Consider the following 17,872-nt stretch of genomic DNA (forward strand, 5'->3'; position numbering starts at 1 on the left):
GATGATTCAATCTTACCTGAGCCTATCTTTCATTTAGCAATAAGCACACATTAAGCACCTTCTGTATACTGTGCAAATACTAAGGATATGGCACTGACCAAGTCCCACTGGTCCGTCTCTCTTAGAATGAAGTGCCCTCCCTTTTCCCCAAGTCTCTGTCTCATGGAATAAGCTCATACTGAGTACCTTCTGTATACTGTGTAAGTGCCAGAGGCATAGCATTGCCTGAGATCCACTGGTCCTTGAGCTCCCAGGGTTCATTTGACTCTCACATTCCTGCTCCCAGACCTAAACCTCCATGGTTTCCTACCAGAGCCTCACTCAAGGCACCCAGTGACAGATCCCACTTGGTACCTGTCCTCATTCCAGCCAGCCCCAGCTAGGCCCCATTCCCACCCACTACCAGACTCTTCATTTCAGGCCCACCTCTTCTAGGAAGCTCCCCTGTCATGCCCAACTTGGGGACATCAGCCTTACCTGGCCTGCCGTGCCAGCCACCACCATCTGAGCTGTGTACTTGCAGAGCGCAACCTTCTGCACACCAAGCCGGGGATCATCACTGTAGGGGTCAAAGCAGCCCACCTGAGGGGACAGGAGGGAATGAAGACACTGGGCAGAGCCAGGACAGGCTCCATGAGGGGAGGAGCCTCACCTTACGGAAGGGTGGCCAGTCGTCCTCAGCAGCCTGGCCTAGGCTGTCGGTATGTTCACAGTCTGTCTGGAAGAGGCCAGCTGTGCTCAGCTTGTACAGCGGCCGCAGCGCCACACCAGATGCATCCCAGAACCGCACAGTGCCATCCTCGTGGCTAAAGGGAGGGCAGATGTCAGGACCATCCCTGGGAGGCCTGCACACCCCTTCTTCCAAGAGTCCATCAGCTATTCACTGAGCACCTACTGCATATACCAAATACAGGTTGAAAGCATGGGATACACATTAAGCTTCTATCAGATAAGGCAAACAGGTACTTGGTAAATGTAGGCCAAGCTACTTCTATCACATGAACCTGGGCCCTTTGAACAGGGTGGGAAGGTGTGGTAACGATGACCATGAAGACCAGGAGATGGCGGAGGGCAAAATGTAAGAATAGAAGACTAGGTCAATTCTTTCCGATTGGAGTTACCCAGCAATCAGAAAGGACACAGTGACCAGGAGCCAGGCAGTCACAGAACAGAGTACAGGGAAGCCCAGGAGAGACCAGCTGAGGCCCAAGGTAACCACATAAGCAGAACAGCAGTAAGACTGGGGAGGCAAGAAGGAAGCAGGCAGGGGCTGGGGGAGGAGCAGACAAATCTAGGGCACAGCTTCAGGACACGCTGTAGAGCCCAAGTGAGGTCCCTGGGGGGTAGGGGAGCCCAGAGTCAGGGCATGACGTGTGTGTAGACAGGGCTGGAGCCCGAAAAACACAGTAAATTCTTAAGCTATGGAAGGCTTGCTGCTGTTGGAGGTTGGAGGGTTCCACCACAGGCAGGAGGAAAGGGCAGGACAGGAAGTAAGGCCTGAGTCACCAGGCACGTCAGTGCCCGCCAGGCCCAGGTCAGGCTCTGTAGCACCTGCCTTGGGCAACTTGGCGTGGGCCGGCCCAGATTTTCCGGTCCCAAGGCAGGCAGGCCAGGTGGGTGGAGCCTTGGGGTTTGCTGGAGCTGAGTTCCAGGCCAAAGGCAGAGTAGGGTGGAGCCCTGAGCCAGGATCTAGGGAGGCTTCATCCAATCCACCCCAGGCAAGGGGGGACAACCTGGGTCTGCTACAGCCAGCACTGAGTCACCTGGCATCTCAGTTCCTGCAGGATCTGGGATGGGCAAGGGGCATGCCAGGCCTGGTGGATACAGGATTTTGCTCAATGCACATCCCTAACACCTACCCAGTCAGCAGCAGCCCTCGCTGTGATGGCTCCTGGGCCAGGTTCCGGCCCCCAGTAATGGGCCAGCTCTAGGAAAGGACAGTAAAGATGTGAATACAAGGTCAGGTCCAAAGACACCTTCCCCTCCCCCTGGGCATACAATTCAGCATTTCCCCACATCCCCACCTTCAGGCCTGGGCCCAGCACTCCAACAGGAACACACTCCCTCCATAACACCTCACCTACAGGACACCTGGGCACCCACCGAGGCACTGGAGATGAGCTGGGGGCTCTGCTGCTCGCCAGCACTCACGATGCGGGCCCACAGCTTGGCAGGGACATTAGCGACATGAGCAGAGCAGGTGATGGCCGATGAGTGCAACGGGGCCAGGTAAGGGGCAGGCACAGATGGCCAGCCAGGTGTCTGCAGGTCAAGCACCACCAGTTCCTCTTCCAGAAGCACAGCCAGAGCCTGTGGGTCGTCGAATTCTGTGGGATAGAGCAGGGTGAGCTCAGTCACAGGCAGTGTTTGGTGGGGTTGGGAAAGGTAGGGCACACACCATCCTCAGGCCGTGTGCTGTGCACTGTGAAGAAGTCAATGATGCGGGAGGTGAAGTCCAACGTCACCAGCGTCTCAGCTCGCAGCACACTCACACAGTGGCGGTCACCATAGCTGGCGCGGGGCATACCACCACTGAAGATGATGAAGTGGCCCCTGCAAGGAAGGTCATGTGAACTAGAGGCCTTGGAACACACACTGCACAACCCAGCAAGGGCTTCACCTGGTGACCCAGAGCCCACCCTTCCCCCAAGCCAGGTGCAACCCCCCACCCACACACTCCCTCAACATACCCCGATTCACAGTTCCGCCACAGAATCTTGTTGATGGCCTTGCAGGGAAAGGGGCCTGGGGGGTTGGGACAGTGTCAGACCTCCCATTCCTGGTCTACCTTGAAGCTTCCTCCTGCCTCTCCCCAGGGGAAAGCAACATCACCCCAACCATCCCCCCAGGGGGTCTCCCTTTGCAGATCTGGCTGGTTACTGCCCCCCACCAAGGCCAAGTGGCCCTCTAGATGCCACCCTCTGCCTCAGGCCTCCCCAGCACTCACCATAGGGAATAGTGGCTATGGAGGGCTGTAGAGTTGGGGAGCCGCCAGTGTCCATGGGCCAGATGGCATAGCTGCCATCACTGTGCGAACTGATGATGGTACCACTGTTGCGCCCCCAACAAAGACTCTCCAACTGCTGTAATGGAGGCAGACAGGCATGAGCCTGTGGGTGTGTGCATGGGCCCAGACTAACAGAGGGCAAGCCTCACCCCTACCTGGTTCCCCAGGAAGATGTGGTCAACACACTGTGCAGCCTGGTTCCAGATGACCAGCAGGCCCCGGCTGTAGCCAATAAGAATCTTGGTGGGGTCCCGAAGGTGTCCCTGGAGTGACTCCACAGGGCCCAGAGCCTTTCCACAGCGGTAGTCGTCTGGCACACTACAGAAGGAGCCCCAGTGAATTGGGAGAAGTTTCCAGTCAGAGTGGGTGCTGGGCAGCCTGCCTATGGCTCACCTGCGCAGAACCTCATCTGGGCTGAGGGTCTGCCTCTCAAGCAGTGTCAGGGTAGTGACATCCAGGAAGTAGATGCTACCTCCCTCAGTGCCCAGAGCTGCCGTGTTGCCAGCGGCCATCAGCAGAACCACTGTGATACGGGTGAGGCTGGACGGGGTGCTGTAGAGGATAAGGGTAAGGGAGTGAGCCCAACCATTTGCTGAAGAGGATGTGGAGAGGGCTGGGACTTACTGCCACTCCTACCCAGTCCCTATGCGCTCACCAGGGCCTTCTTACAGAGCAGGATGGCACCTCAGGAAGGCGACACTGCAGTGTAATTAGCCTGCTCAATTATTCATCAGGCAGGAAGAGGGATAAAAATAGGTTTCCCAAGTCTCTGAGAACTCCTGGCTCCTCCCACCACTAGGAAGCAAACTCAGGCACGGGGGCATCGCCCCAATGATGACCAGGAGCTCCAGCTCCAGGACTAACACAGCATCCTGATCCCCACCCAGAAATCCTTTTACCAGCTCTCTGGATGCCTCCTGACTTTGAAGAAGCGCCAAATGGCCCTTACCTGCAGAGGCGAGGGCTGCCCAAAAACCAGCCCGTGGGTCAGGAATCCTCCACTCTAGCCATTATGGGCAGGGACGGGGAGGGAGAGGGCCAGGACCATTGTGTTATATCTGGAGCATCCTGCCAACACCTACTATACCTGTGGGATCCTCCTGCCCCCAATCCTGTTTGTTCACCCATGCACACAATGGCTTATCCCCTACTCCCAACTCAAGGGATCAGGGGACCTCTGTTTGTCTGAAACCCTTTTCCAAGCCCCAGAAACCCCCAACACCACAGGAGTGCAGTGTCACACCACAGGCCCATGAAGTTTGACATATAACACAGTATCTCCTGGGGCTCATGGTCACCAAAGATTCCCAGTCAGTAGCACAAACCCTGCCTGCTTGCCTCAAACTCCACCAGAACCTCCCATCTAATTTGAGAAGTCCAGAGCACAACTTAGCCAAGCAGGGTCCTCCCAGGGCCAGACTCAAACATAGCCCCCACCCCAAAGAACAGCCCTTCTGGCATGCCCGTCTCTCCACACCTTGGCACAGTTAGCTCCCAGGCCTCCCCAGGATATTCCCCTGCTCAGGGGTCCTCCAGTACCTGGCACCATCAAAGCCAGGCCGGCTGGGCAGCTGGAAACTGAGTGCCTCCTCCAGGTGGGCACAGCCATTATGATGGACGATTTCCCAGAGATGCAGACTGCTGTCATCTAGCAGGGTTAGGAGGCGACCCTGCAGGGTGCAAGCAGAGACCAAAATTGGGTTGGCCTAGAGAAATGGGAGGGCAAGGGAACCACAAGGAGCTGGCTGATAGGGAGCAGAAGCTCACCTGACCGGGCAGGAAGTGCATCTGAGTGACAGTGGCCGCATCCCGGTGCAGGCCCGTGAATTCCACACCGGGTGCACCATAGCTGAGGGTGACTGGTCAAGGACAGAATCATGCAGGCAGGCACAGGCCAGAAAACCTTATGCACAAGCCGCCTTCTCCAGGATAATTTTCATGGGTTTTGCCTGAGACCTACCTACCGGAGGTTCCAAGACCCAGTGAGGCCCCCTTCCTTGAAGAAGCTTCAATCCTGCATTCCCAAGGTTTTCCTAGGCTCAGAGGCTCCATGCAGCTGCTGCAAGTCAGTATTGCTTTGGGGTCTTAATTTCCTCATCTGTAAAAATGGGCTAGTGGCACCTTTCAGGGCAGCTGCAAATCAAGTGAGAATAAAATCTCGCCCAGCATGCTTGGTCCAGACCTGGCACACAGCTGGGGTTCTGCTCTATTTCAACCTCAAATATTTGTATGTGCCTATGAAGGCCGAGAGCCTGGTGGGTTGGGATCTTGCAGGCCAGAGACACAAGGTCAGGCCCAAACAGGGAAGCCCAGAGCAGAGTCCAGGCTGCCTTTTACCACAGCTTCAGGCCCATCGCCAGCTCTGGGCAAAGAAATCCACTTCCCTCCAGGGCAAGTGGCCAACAGCCCCCACTGCACAAGAGCAGAGACCCCAGACTGCCCATTTTACAGATGAGCACACGGACACACGTGAAATGCTTGAAATGCCCCATGTCAGTGCCTAGAGTCCCAATAACTCTAGGGTTGATGGTGGGTGAATGGCAAGGCCTGAGAGGGCTCAAGAGAGAGGGTTTAGGGAAGGGTCAGCAGTGTTGCCCCAGTGACAAGGCAGGAGCCGTTGCCTGGAGCTTGAGCTGGGATTCTCTGCAGGAGCCTGGCTGGGACAGAGAAGAGGACAAAAGAGGGAGCAAGAGCAGCTGGGCGGGAAGCAGGGTCGCCAAGGAGATGGAGACTGCCCTGCAGGGGGAGGGGCAGCTTCTAAGACCACAGTTGGCCCTCTCCAGCCTCAGTTTCCTGACCCCAGGAAACTCCAGGCTACAGTGATTTAGAAGGAGGGAAGCAAAGGAGAATCCCTGGGCCTGGCCTCCTCTGAAGCTCATGTCATCATCTGTATTTCAGGTTCACTGTGACCATGAGGAGCCAATGCACAAGAGATCAGCCACAGGAGAGAGAGCTCCAGAGCTAACAGCAAAGCCTATACAGGTGCTATGAGATATGGTGAAAGCCCGTGGGACACGGAGAAAGAGACCACAATAGGTGTGGGCAGCAGGCAAAGGCTCTTGAGAAAGCAGGGGGCATCTCAGCCCAGCCACACTTCATAGAGCCAGCAAATAGCTCATAAAGGCCCAGATACTTCCCTACTTGGCCAGTTCCCAGCCTGGGGGTGAGGAGACCCCCCCACACCCTCCCCCTTCTAGGCACTGGCTTATTTTCTGCCGGCCAATGTCTACCATCAGGGTACTGAGACCCAGAGCACCACCTACAGAGGGGCAGTCACGGGCACCCTCACAAAGCAGCCGCTGGCCAGACTTATACCTCAGTTTCCTGAAGAGCAGTTGGGGTGGGATTCTGTAGGGCAGGCAAGGAGGCAGTCAGCTGCCTGCCACTACCCCCCCCCACCCTGGCCTGCAAGGAAAATGCCCGCTTTGTACAGCTCACATGGCCCATTGTGCACCCGCCAGGATCCAGGTGGGGGCCGTGCTATGCTCACCATGCCCAGCCTGGCACTGCCCCTCCCCTCTTGGCTGGACACATGTCTTCAAATTCAAACACACGTGTGCACCCACTCAACAGACCCTCTCCCCAGCCCATCCACCACCTTCAATGCGATCATGGCCCAGACTCCTGCTCTGTTCTCCCCAGTCACAGTTGCTGGGATGATGGCAGGGTCGCCTAGGAAACTGGCTGGCTCAAAAGCAGCAAGGGACAGCTGTGGCCACTGCAAACCAACCCCTCCCATCGCCATACACTCAGTCTACCAGCAAAAGTCACCATAGTCTCCAGGAAGAGTTGTCCCAGGCCTGTCAGGCATACAGACAGTACCAACCTGCTCCAATATCCCAGAACCCACTGGGGCCTCCACAAAGTACCTGCCAAGGCTGGAACCCCAGTCACAGGGATATGCATACAGGTGGTCCTGAACAGGCCCTGAACACCACAGCTGCAAAGGATACATTTTGACAGCTCCAGACCTGGTGCCAATTGCCATAATGCGAAGTTCAGGGTCGAAGGCCAGGGCGCTGGGCTGGTTGGGGAAGCCATGCTCCACAGTCTGTAGGGAAGAAGAGGGCTGCTGGGGTGTACACATCCTGAAGCCCACCCCAAGGCAGCTTCCAGACTCTGCTGCTGCTACACGAGGATCAAGAGCCAGGTCCTTCTACTTTCTGTACCTCCAGTACACAGGAAAGTGGCTGAGTCCCCAGGCTCTACCATGACCTTGCTGTATGCATGGCACATGTAGGCCCCCTCTTTGCCAAGCCTCTGTTCCCCTCAATGCCCATGTTGACACACTGTGCACAAGATTCTAGCAACAGAGAACAAGGCTCAAAGAAGCACAGGAATTAAAAAGACCCTACCTGCCCCATGGGGATTCTGCACCCCTTCTTAGAGGCACAAACTGAAGCTGGTGAGGTGCTATACTGCCAGGGGTCCCATATGAAGTCCGTGGCACTCCCCAAACACAGATCCTACATGGTGGTCAGAGGTCAAGTTCAACACCCAGGACATCTAGGCAAAGGCTTCTCACTCCCTCCAAACTCAGGAAGACTGAGGCCCTGTCAGCTTTCTGTCCAAATCCTGAGGGTGTCACCCCACACGCCCACCTGGAAATAGCCAGGCAACATGAGTACCAGTCCCATCAATGCTGGGGAGGACTTTAAGGCAACTTGTATACTGTCCCAGTGTTAATGGCACTGCTAGCCACCCAGTGCTCAGCTCCCTGTAGGGCCAATCCCAACACAGTGCAGCCCCTTCCCCACCCACCAGGCTCCCATGCATGTTCTTTCCTTTGGCCAAGCTATGCTTCTCTCCATTTGCCTACCCCAACCTCAAGAGCTCTCACTCAGCCCCCAAAGCCTAGCTGGGAGGGCCTCCCCAGGGAACCAGCACACCTGGGCCCCAGCCCCATTCTGAATACCACTCTGGGATGCCCAATGTGGGCCACCACCTCAGGAAGACACATTCCTAAGACACCCCATTCCTAGCCTGCCTGTCACCCCAGCCTCAGCCCATCCACGAGGGAACTGAGCCCTCTGGGCAGCTGGCTTGGCTACAGCCTGGCTATCAGCTGTCATAATACTCACCAAGCCCATTTCCCAATGGCACTGGAGCCCACCCAAGGGCTAAGTTGCCCATTTGATTAGAGAGTCCTCTGGCATGCCCTTGCTGGACCTGATCTTTGTCTAGCCAGTCCCAGGTTACAGCCTAGCAATCAGCAGTCAGGTACATACGATATCTGCTTCAAAAATTCCCACAGTTTTGAGTTTTCTCGTTTAAGAAGAGAGGAGAATAGGTCACTTGTCTATTATTTTCATCCTTCATACCCCACGTCCAATCCATTCCTGAGCTCCGTTAGCTCAGCTTCAACACGCACACAGTGGTCACCCTTCCCACATTCTACAGCCCCTATCTGCCCCAGGCCTCAGACCACACCTGCCTGGACTAGCACTCATTGCAGGCTGTTTCCCACCCCCACAAAGAAGCCAGAAGATGCCTGTGAAAATCATCTCCTTGTTCCTTCTCTGCACAAGACCTTCCAGGGGTTCCCAGCTCACCCAAAGTCAAAGTCAAGTCCTCATCACCTCATTCCCCTCTGTAAGCTTCTCCCAGCTACCTGACTCCTGGTCCAATACCCTTTTGCTTTCCTCCAGTTCACTAGGTTCATTCCTTCCTGAGTCTTTGCATCTACTGTCCCTCAGCACTGAACAGGCTTCATGCAGCCCTCCCATGACAGGCTCCTTCCCATCACTCAGAGGCCTCCCTAAATGTCCATGGCTGCAGAAGCATCCTGGTCTACACTTCCCACAGTCTCCCCCTGCTTTATTTTACCACAGCACTGGTCATGGTATGAACTGTTACCTACTTAACTTTTTTCTTTTGGTTTTCTTTCCAGTGAGTGCATGAGCCCCAAGCGAAAAGACATTTGTCTCTCTTGGTCTCCACTGTGTTCCCAACAAAAAGAAGTAGGGACCCAGTATTAAACCGACATGAAACACATTCCACAGTCAACTTGTGAGTTGGGCCGAGATCTGAATCCAAGACCCAGAGTCCAAAGTTCATGTTCATCCAAACTAATAAGCTCCCCCAAACTCACAAATCTGGGGCCTGTTCCCTTACGGATCACCTATCACCCCCTTTGGTAATCATACCCCTTCCCTAAGACCACTCTCTCCCACCACTGCTGCCCACTTAGAATAAGGGCTTCACCTCACCTCCTGAAAGCCTAGGGCTAACTAGTGTGAGCTGAGTCTGAGTCTCACTCTATCAGTCTCAGGTTCTTATTGCACACCCCAATTTACCAACTGCGAGAGTGACATTTAGCCCAGTACCTGTCCCCCCTTTCCTGGAAGGTCTATTATCCTCCCACCCTCACAGCCACCCCAGCACAGAAAAGAAGGGGTGGGATCTGGGGGCCCCTCAGCACCAGTCTCTCTCCTCTCTTGGATCACTGATAGGTCTCAGTCACCAAGTCTGAGGATCCTGGGCAGCCCCATCACCACTACCTAGGATCTCAGCAGGTAAAACTTCGAGCCCTAAGACATCCCAGAATTTCCAGGGTGACAAATCTCCTGGTGGCAAGTCTCTTCCAGGCAACCCTGGGAACCTGGCCTGGCTCAGGATCATAGCAGCCCCTCCAAAACCCCTTCCCCTAAGGCTAAAGCCCAATCTTACTATGGAGGAAATCAAGGGAGACAAAGTGGCCCAGCTTGCTCTGTGACTTCAGACAAGTCCTCACTTCCCCACTGAATCCCAATTTTCACCCTCAGTGTGTGATGGAGATAACAAATCTAATTCCAAACAGCAGAGAGAAGGCTTTATGGTAAAACTGAGGTACAAACCACCCCCAACCACCCAGGAGGAATTAGCAAGAGGCAGGCTGGGGCCTCACCCTATTTACCTTCTATCAGTGTAGGGGTGTCAGGAGATTGAGGACTTTCCCAGGGCCCCTTCTATCCCACCCAGAGAAAGAAAGACCAGTCCTCCACTTTCCCTCCCAAGTTCTACAAAGTGACAGGATAGCCCATGTGGCACAGGGAGCCAGAGCCCACTGCCAGTGAACCCATTTCATAGCTGATTAGACCAAGGCACCACAATTTTAAGTGCAGTTGGGTACACAGTCCAGCACGTCATTCGGATTCACTCAGCCCCGGGTAAGGCAGAGCAGAGCCTCAGGAGGTGGGGGAAGGGAGGGGAAGGCTCCGAAGGGATTTCCCAGCCCCACCCCCCACTTTGGCCTCCACCCCTCACCTCTCCTGCTGGCCCGGGTGCGAAAGCAAAACAAAACCCGGCCCTGGCTTGTCCAAGGGCCAAGCAGGGGACATCAAAAGAGAGAGAGAGAGAGAGAGAGAGAGAGAGAGAGAGAGAGAGAGAGAGAGAGGAGATCAGAAGTACAGTAAGAGATTCAGAGACCCCTACAGAGACGGAGAGCGACATTCAGGGAGAGACAGGCAAAGACTCAGAGACGCAGAGAGAGAAGGAAGGAAAGGAGACGCCGAAGGATACAGGGAAAGAGAAGAGGGACAGAGGGTCAGAGGCAGAGACGCCTCCTCCCCCAACACACAGGCACAGACTGAGGGTGACGGTCATAGACGGAGATGGAGGGTCAGAGACCTACAGAGATGCAAAGAGTGGCACTGAGACAGAAAGACCCGGAGACCTGCCCAGCCAGAGCCGTGCAGGGCCAGGGCGGTGAGGCCCACGGAGAGCTGAAAAGACGGCACCAAAGTCGCCGAGACCCAGACCCACGCGAGTCCGAGCGCGAAGGCGAGGACGCGAGGAACAGGGCCCGCCGAGGGGCTCCGGGCCCGGCCCCGCCGCGCGCCAGTCGGCCGCCCCTTCCCCCCGGGCCCGACGTGGCTCCGGCCCCCGGTCCCCGGCCCGGGCCCCCGACCCGCCCCCTCCCGCTCCGGCCCGGGCGCCACAGCACCTTGTGGAAGGCGAAGAGTTCCTGCTTGAGCTTTTCGCGCTGCGGATCGGCGCCTTGCCGCCGGAACCGAAACTTCATCATCTTGCGCCCGGCTGCCGGCGCCGCGCCCGCCGCCGCCACCCGCAGGATGCGCCGCGCAGCCCCGCCGGTCCTGAGGTGCGGGCGGGGCGCCAGGCGGCCGGGGCGCGGGCGCGCGGGGCGGGACCTGCACGGGGTGGGGGGGTGGGTCGCGGGACAAGAAGGACGTCCAGCTCGACCAATGAGCGCTCCAATCGTGCCATCCGCCCCGCCCCTGCCGGCCAGACAATGGGGGAGAACTGGGCCCCCGGGCTCGGCCAGGCTCGCTAAGGGACGCTCGTTGCGCATGCGCTTTCGCGTGGGGCCTGCTGGGACTTGTAGTCCGGTAGCCGGGTCTCCAGCGTGGGCGACCCGGGATGCAGTTTGGAGGGGTCCGGTGCCTGTTCCTGGGCTTGGAGGAGGCTCTATCCAACGAACGAGCAACGTGCACCTTCACATAATGGGACAACCCTGCCCCGAGAGTCAGGTGAGCTCTGACTGGAACAGCTCTTTAGCCCCCGTGAGCGCGTACACATCAATGCTACTGGCCGGATGATTGCCAAGTTTACATTTTTTCAGTTTCGCGGAGCGCTACTTTATTCCCCAGTGAATCAGAGCACCTCACAGTACCATGCTTTTGCCTTGGCTGTGTGATCAGTCCGGAATTCCTTCCTCAGCCTCTGGGGAACTCCTATCCATCCTTCAGGACCCAATGCAAAAGGCTCCCTTGGCACAAACACAAAGGATTCTTATGAGTGGCATCAGCTAAAGAAAGAGACAAGAACCCGGCAAGAGGTGGCGTTCAGGAGTGTCCTGAGATTGGATCTGGGTTTTTCTGAGATGGAGGGAGGTCCTTCCCTCCAAAGGGAGTCGGGTTTGAATAAAACTGAAGACCTCCCCAATCTCTGACTATCCCCATCCACCCAGGCCTCCTTTTTTCATCTGGACCGTGGCCTCCAGGCATAACCTTCCAGGCTGAGAATGAGCTGCCCCGGGTCTGTGCTGAGATAGGTCTCAGAATTTTAGGTGGGGCAGGTGGGCGAGGCCCCAACCTCCGAGCTGGGAGCAGGGGGAGGGGCTGACCTCTGACCCTGAGGCTGTTGCCCAGCAACAGGGACCTGGCTGCCCACTTCCACCCACACTTAGCCTTGCTCAGCCCATTTTGGAAATTGGGACCGGGAGCTGGAAAGAAACAAAGTTGATACCAACAAAGCTTTCAAGTGCCTACTGTGTGGTAGGCACTGCTCAAAATCCTTTCCTGGGGCCTGGGGATGTGGTTCAGTGGGACAGTGCTTGCCTAGCATGCTGGGGGCCCTGGGTTCCATCCTCAGCACCAGAGGTGGGGGGGACCCGTTTCCTGGTTTCCACCAATTTAATGCTCTTTAACAATTATATGAAATAAGAAAATTATACCATCCCAATTTCACAGATGAGGAAGCTGAGACAGATGAGCCAAGGCAAGGGGTCTCTAGTTGTGGACAGAGCTGACTGGATTGAAGAAAATCAGACTGCTTCTGGCCAATGCCCACCACTCCTTGCCCAACTCAGAAGCCTGGGTTCTGGCCCCTGCCCTGCTACTGAGCCTCCCCAGTGTACCAGAGCACCTCACACCACCATGCTTTTGCCTTGGCTGTATGGTGTGTCTGGAATTCCTTCCTCAGCCTCTGAGGAACTCGTATTCCTCCTTCAGGACCCAATGCAAAAGGCTCCCCTGGCACAAACACAAGTGACATCAGCCTTTAAAACACTCATTCTTACGAGTGTTACAAAGTTAATTCATATCATCACCATCATCTAGAAGGTATGCCATTTGGAGCAGGTTACAGTTAGGCACTTTTTGCCTCAGTTTCCCCCAAAATGCTGCTAATCCTAGTATTTACCTCAAGGTGTTGTTGTAAAGATTAAATGAATTAATACTTGTCAAATCCTTAGAACATGCGAGGCAAATAGGAGGAGCCATGTATGTGTTAACTGTTATCATGGTTACTGTTAATTGTTTGATCCCCCCTTTTTTTTTTAAAGAGAGAGAGAGAGAATTTTAATATTTATTCTTTAGTTCTCGGCGGACACAACATCTTTGTTGGTATGTGGTGCTGAGGATCCAACCCGGGCCGCACGCATGCCAGGCAAGCGCACTACCGCTTGAGCTACATCCCCAGCCCTGATCCCCTTTTTTTAACTCTAGGCAAGTCCTGACCCTTCCTTTGGCTCCATTTTGAAGTGGAACTTGGGCTAGATATGGTGGTATATAACCTGTAATCCCAGCAACTCAGGAGGCAGAGGCTGGAGGATCATAAGGCCAGCCTGAGCAACTTAGTGAGACTCTGCCTCAAAATTAAAAGGGCTGGGAATGTAGCTCAGTGGTAGAACACCCCCAGGTTTAATCCCCAAAACTGGGGAGTGGGGGACGAATCCCCCTTCTTGTCAACAGTGCAGATTCTAGGTCCCCAAAATGTGAATACCAGTGGAGTGGAGGCTTAGAATCTGGATTTTTAAACTGACCCCTTTTCTAGGTAACTCTGAAGCGAACTTGGCCCCAATCTGATCATGTTAAGGGGCAAGGAGTTAAGTAGGTATACTGAGATAAAAACAGGTAAATTGAGCTAGATAGGTGGCCCAGCCTGCCCATACAGCTGGGCAGGGCTCAGGGATGGCATAGGGCAGGAAAAGGCTGGGGCATGAATATCTGTACCCTCACCCAGGGGAGCCCAGGCCCATTACTACAGAAGCCTAAGGGGATAGGGACAGATATCTAGGACAAGTCAGCTCCTTACTCAGGGGAGCCCAGGCAAGTACCTGAATACAGGGTCCTCCTCCATCTAAGGTGCTTCCATGCCTCTCTTGGGAATACAGGAGGTAGGAGGGTGCTCAGATCCATGGGAAGGGACAGTTGATCCCTGCTCCAGCTTCTTCAGCCAGGCAAGGGGCTACAGCCTTCTCTGCATTTCCTGAGTAGGGTGACCACGCTCCCATGTCCAGGTCTCCAGCCCAGCTCTGAGATGGGACCTAGATTTCAATTCCCAAGACATCTTATAAGCTAGGTAACTTTAGCTGAGCCACTAATCCACTCTGAGCCTCATTTTTCTCATCTATAAAATGTAGTAAGGACTAAATGAAGTAATCGAAAACAAGATGTGAACATAGACCCAGGCAAGGTCTGTACCTTGTGAGCCAGCTGGTTTTAGAACTCTCAATCCAGGGATAGATGACTTCCCCCCTTCTTAAACATACCTCGTGGATTCTTACCTCAGGATCTTTGCATTGGCCTTGAACATTCTATTCCCAGGCCTCCACTTAATCAAACTCCTCAAAACCTTCTTGGTTTTAATAAATGACACCTCTCTGATCTATCTTTGATTTAAAAAGGCAGATTTAGCCAGGCCCAGGAGCACGCACTTGTAGTCCCATTTACTTGGAAGGCTACGTCGGGAGGATCCCTGAAGTTCAGGAATTAAAGGCCAGCCTGGGCAACAAAAGGAGACTACCATCTCAAAAATATTGAGCCAGGCATGGTGGCGTTGGCATGCACTTGTAATCTCTGCAACTCAGGAGGATGAGGCCAGAGTATCGAAAGTTTGAGGCCAGCCTCAGTAAGTTAGTGAGACCCTGTCTTAAAAAATAAGGGAAAGAAGGGGCTGGGGATGTGGCTCAAGTGGTAGCGCGCTTGCCTAGCATGCACAAGGTACTGGTTTCAGTCCCCAGCACCACAGAAACAAAACAAAATAAATAAGTAAATGAAAAAGGGCTGGATGTGTATGTAGATCATACCACTGAGCACCCCGGGGTTCAATCCCAGTACTAGAAAACAAACAAATAAATAATAAATGTAAAAACAGGGCTAGGGGGCTGGGGTTGTAGCTCAGTGGTAGAGTGCTTGCCTTGCATGCACAAGACCTTGGGTTCGAGCCTCAGCACCACATAAAAAGAAATAAATAAAAATAAAGATATTGTGTCCATTTGCAACTAAAAAAAATATATTAAAAAAAAAAACAGGGCTAGGAATGTAGTTCAGTGATGAGCACACCACAAAAAAAAATAAATAAAAAGGGAAAACAGGGCTTAGTGGTAAAGCGCCTCTGGGTTCAATCCCAATACCCCAGTACTACAACCAAAAAAAAGGAAGCAATAGCAGGCCCACTCCTAAGGCCCTCGCCTGCTGGCTTCCCACTCACCATCTATCTGGAGTCTTTGTGTGTTTGTCTCCCCTTGCCTGAGAAGGAGCTCCCTGAAGATTGGGTTGGGTTTGGTTGGGTTTGACAGGCAAGCCCTCAAACACTGAGGTGTGGGTGGGGTTTTGTTTTGGTTTTGTGGGGGGGGGGTGTTACATTTAGGAGCACTTTACACCTGAGCTGCATCTCCAGCCTATCCCCCACCCCGCCGCCTTTTTTTTTTTTTGTAGATGGAGACCATACCTTTACGTGTTATTTATTTATTTTTATGTGGTACTGAGGATCGAACCCAGTGCCTCATGTGTGCAAGGCAAGTGCCCTACCACTGAACGACAGCCCCAGCCCTTTTTATTTTTATTTTGAGACAGGGTCTTCATAATTGCTGATGCTGCCCTTAAACTTGCGATCCTCCTGCCTTCGCCTCCAAAGTATCTGGAATCCCAAAAAACAGATTTAAAAAAAAAAAAAAAAAAGATCTGAAATAGATGCTGTGGCATGTGCCTTTGTCCCAGCTGCTCAAGAGGCCGAGACAGGAGGATTACTTGAGCCCAAGAGTTCCAGGACAACCTGGTGAGACCACTCAAAAACAAAATAACCTGAAGCAAATATGACAACACGTTAACGTGAACTTCTCTCTTATTTTAAGTCTTTTTCGGTGTATTTGAAATACATCACTACAAAATGCAGAACAGGCTGGAGTTGTAGCTCAGTGGTGGAGCATGTGCCTGGCGTGTGAGATGGTTCCATTCCAGCAGCACACACACACAAACCCCCCCCACACACACACACACAGTAATACACAAACAACAATCACAGTTTAGGAATCAAATCCATGGGAAGTGGTGGTTGATAGGATGTGGGTGGGCAGGTAGATATCTAGGGGTGTTTGTGACCCAGGCTGGCATGCACTGAGTGTGTCCTCAGAGACAGAGGCCCCAGAAAATGCTGTGTGCCTCATCCCCTTCGATCCTTGTAGGTACAAGGACAACCCCACTTTATAGACAGCAGTTGGAAGCTGAGGTCGTTTGGTTACTTCCCTGCAGAGGAAAGGGGAAGAGAAGGGGTGATTCCAGGGAGTGTCAAGTGGGGGAATCCCAAGCGGCAGCTGAGCTGGGGCTGGGAGGGAGGACTTCTCTGGCTGGAGGAGGCAGGCCTGCCTTTCAGGAGCTGGCTCAGATCCCAGCCCAGGCCAGTGACCCTGCTGAGCCGCCCAAACCACACACACACACAGCTTCTTCCTGGTGGCTGGGGGTGGGGGGTGGGGGACTGTAGGCCCAAGGATTCCTGGAGTGGAGTCTCAGGCTAGAGAGTGGGGCAGGGCAGGCAGGAGAGAGATGAGAGAGAAGGGGAGTCAGAGGGCTGACCGGCTGGCTGGCCAGCCCAGGCCAGGGGCAGGAGTGAGTAGCTTGTTTTGTGGGGTATGCAGAAGGAAGCTGGCCTCAGGCCCAGAGGAGAGGGAGCAGTAGATTCTAGTATTTCTCAATCCAGAGGGTGAACAGTGTTCTGTACCCCAGTGAGAGAAAGAGCAGATGGTAGGTGGGGTATGGAGGCAGCCCCAGTCTGAAACAGGCTCTGGGATGGGTCCTGACCAAATTTCGAAGATAGACAACACAGGGCTACAAAGCCCCTTCTCCTCAGGTGGGGCTGGTGACCTGACACTGGCCATGAGCTGGAATCCTGGGGACTTGGGGACACCTGCCTCAGAAGCTCCGGGAGCTTGGCCACAGGCCTATTGGAAGGAAGGAAGGCTCTGTTTTTTTCCTTTCTGTGACCCTCCTCTTTTTTTTTTTTTTTTCCTTTTTTGTACTGGGGATGTAACCTAGGGCTTCCTGCATGATAGGACATGGCTCTGAACCACATCCCTGGCCCTGTTTATTTTATTTAAAATTTTTATTTTGAGGGACTGGGGATGTGGCTCAAGTGGTAGAGCACTCGCCTAGCATGCGTAAGGCACTGGATTCGATCCTCAGAACCACATAAAAATAAAAAAGATATTGTGACCACCTAAAACTAAAAAAAATAAATATTAAAAAAAAAATAATAAAATTTTTATTTTGAAACAGGGTTTTACTAAGTTGTCTGGGAGGGCCTGGAACTTGCCATTCTCCTGCCACAGCCTCTCAAATCGATGGGGTTACAGGTGTGCTCCACTTCAACCAACTGTGGCCCCAAGTTCTAATGTTGTCTCCCTCGGCCACTTCACTTTTCTGGGCCTCAGTTTTCTCATCTGAAAAAATGGGGGATAATATTGATTGCTACCATTTATTAACCCTAAATACTTGGTCCGTGCCAGACACTGTCGTCGTTTCTTCAGTCCTGTCCCCATTTTATTCAGGAAGAAACTGAAGGTTAAGTCATTTGCCCGAGTCACACAGCTAGTAGACTCCGAATTTGATTGGTCCTAAGTGAGGTCTGAGAGGTTGTGGTAAGAATTCAATGAGACAATAAGTAAAAGGGCCTCGTGCACAGTGAGGAAAGGGAAAGGGTGGAAGTGAGGTCCCAGTCTCCAAGCCTGACATGGAAACATTGTGACCACACAGTGGCCTCTCGCTGTTGAAGGAAGCCAGTGGTCTGGGGAAGCCCAGGAATATCTGGGAGGAGGGCCAGCAAAGGTAGCTTCCAGCAGAGCTTCCTGAGGCAGAGGCCACTGACTGGCATGTGAAAGGTGCATAAGGGTTCCCCAAGGAGCTGGGGCCAAGAGAGATGTGTGAGACC

At 53.8% G+C, this 17,872-nt stretch overlaps 1 protein-coding gene across 3 annotated transcripts in view; it reads right to left on the reverse strand.

The window, feature by feature from the left end:
* The window catches only part of Llgl1 (LLGL scribble cell polarity complex component 1), an 18,175-nt gene extending 7,067 nt beyond the window's left edge, over positions 1–11,108 (reverse strand). For 2 of the 3 annotated variants that reach the window (XM_078043005.1, XM_078043004.1), the window contains exons 1-13: positions 10,932–11,107; positions 6,961–7,058; positions 4,775–4,856; positions 4,547–4,677; positions 3,401–3,559; positions 3,163–3,325; positions 2,948–3,083; positions 2,691–2,745; positions 2,399–2,553; positions 2,104–2,327; positions 1,860–1,927; positions 653–806; positions 478–582 (exon numbers count right to left, since the gene is read on the reverse strand). In XM_078043005.1, the coding sequence (XP_077899131.1) occupies positions 478–582; positions 653–806; positions 1,860–1,927; positions 2,104–2,327; positions 2,399–2,553; positions 2,691–2,745; positions 2,948–3,083; positions 3,163–3,325; positions 3,401–3,559; positions 4,547–4,677; positions 4,775–4,856; positions 6,961–7,058; positions 10,932–11,012 (1,611 nt within the window). In that variant the 5' untranslated portion in view covers positions 11,013–11,107. Of the gene's footprint in view, positions 1–477; positions 583–652; positions 807–1,859; positions 1,928–2,103; positions 2,328–2,398; positions 2,554–2,690; positions 2,746–2,947; positions 3,084–3,162; positions 3,326–3,400; positions 3,560–4,546; positions 4,678–4,774; positions 4,857–6,960; positions 7,059–10,931 lie in introns of all 3 variants that reach the window. The other variant, XM_078043006.1, reaches the window with a different exon arrangement.
* Positions 11,109–17,872: the final 6,764 nt, after the last annotated feature.

The sequence above is a fragment of the Ictidomys tridecemlineatus genome, chromosome 3 (assembly GCF_052094955.1).
Source record: "Ictidomys tridecemlineatus isolate mIctTri1 chromosome 3, mIctTri1.hap1, whole genome shotgun sequence".
In the NCBI taxonomy this organism is placed as follows: domain Eukaryota; kingdom Metazoa; phylum Chordata; class Mammalia; order Rodentia; family Sciuridae; genus Ictidomys; species Ictidomys tridecemlineatus.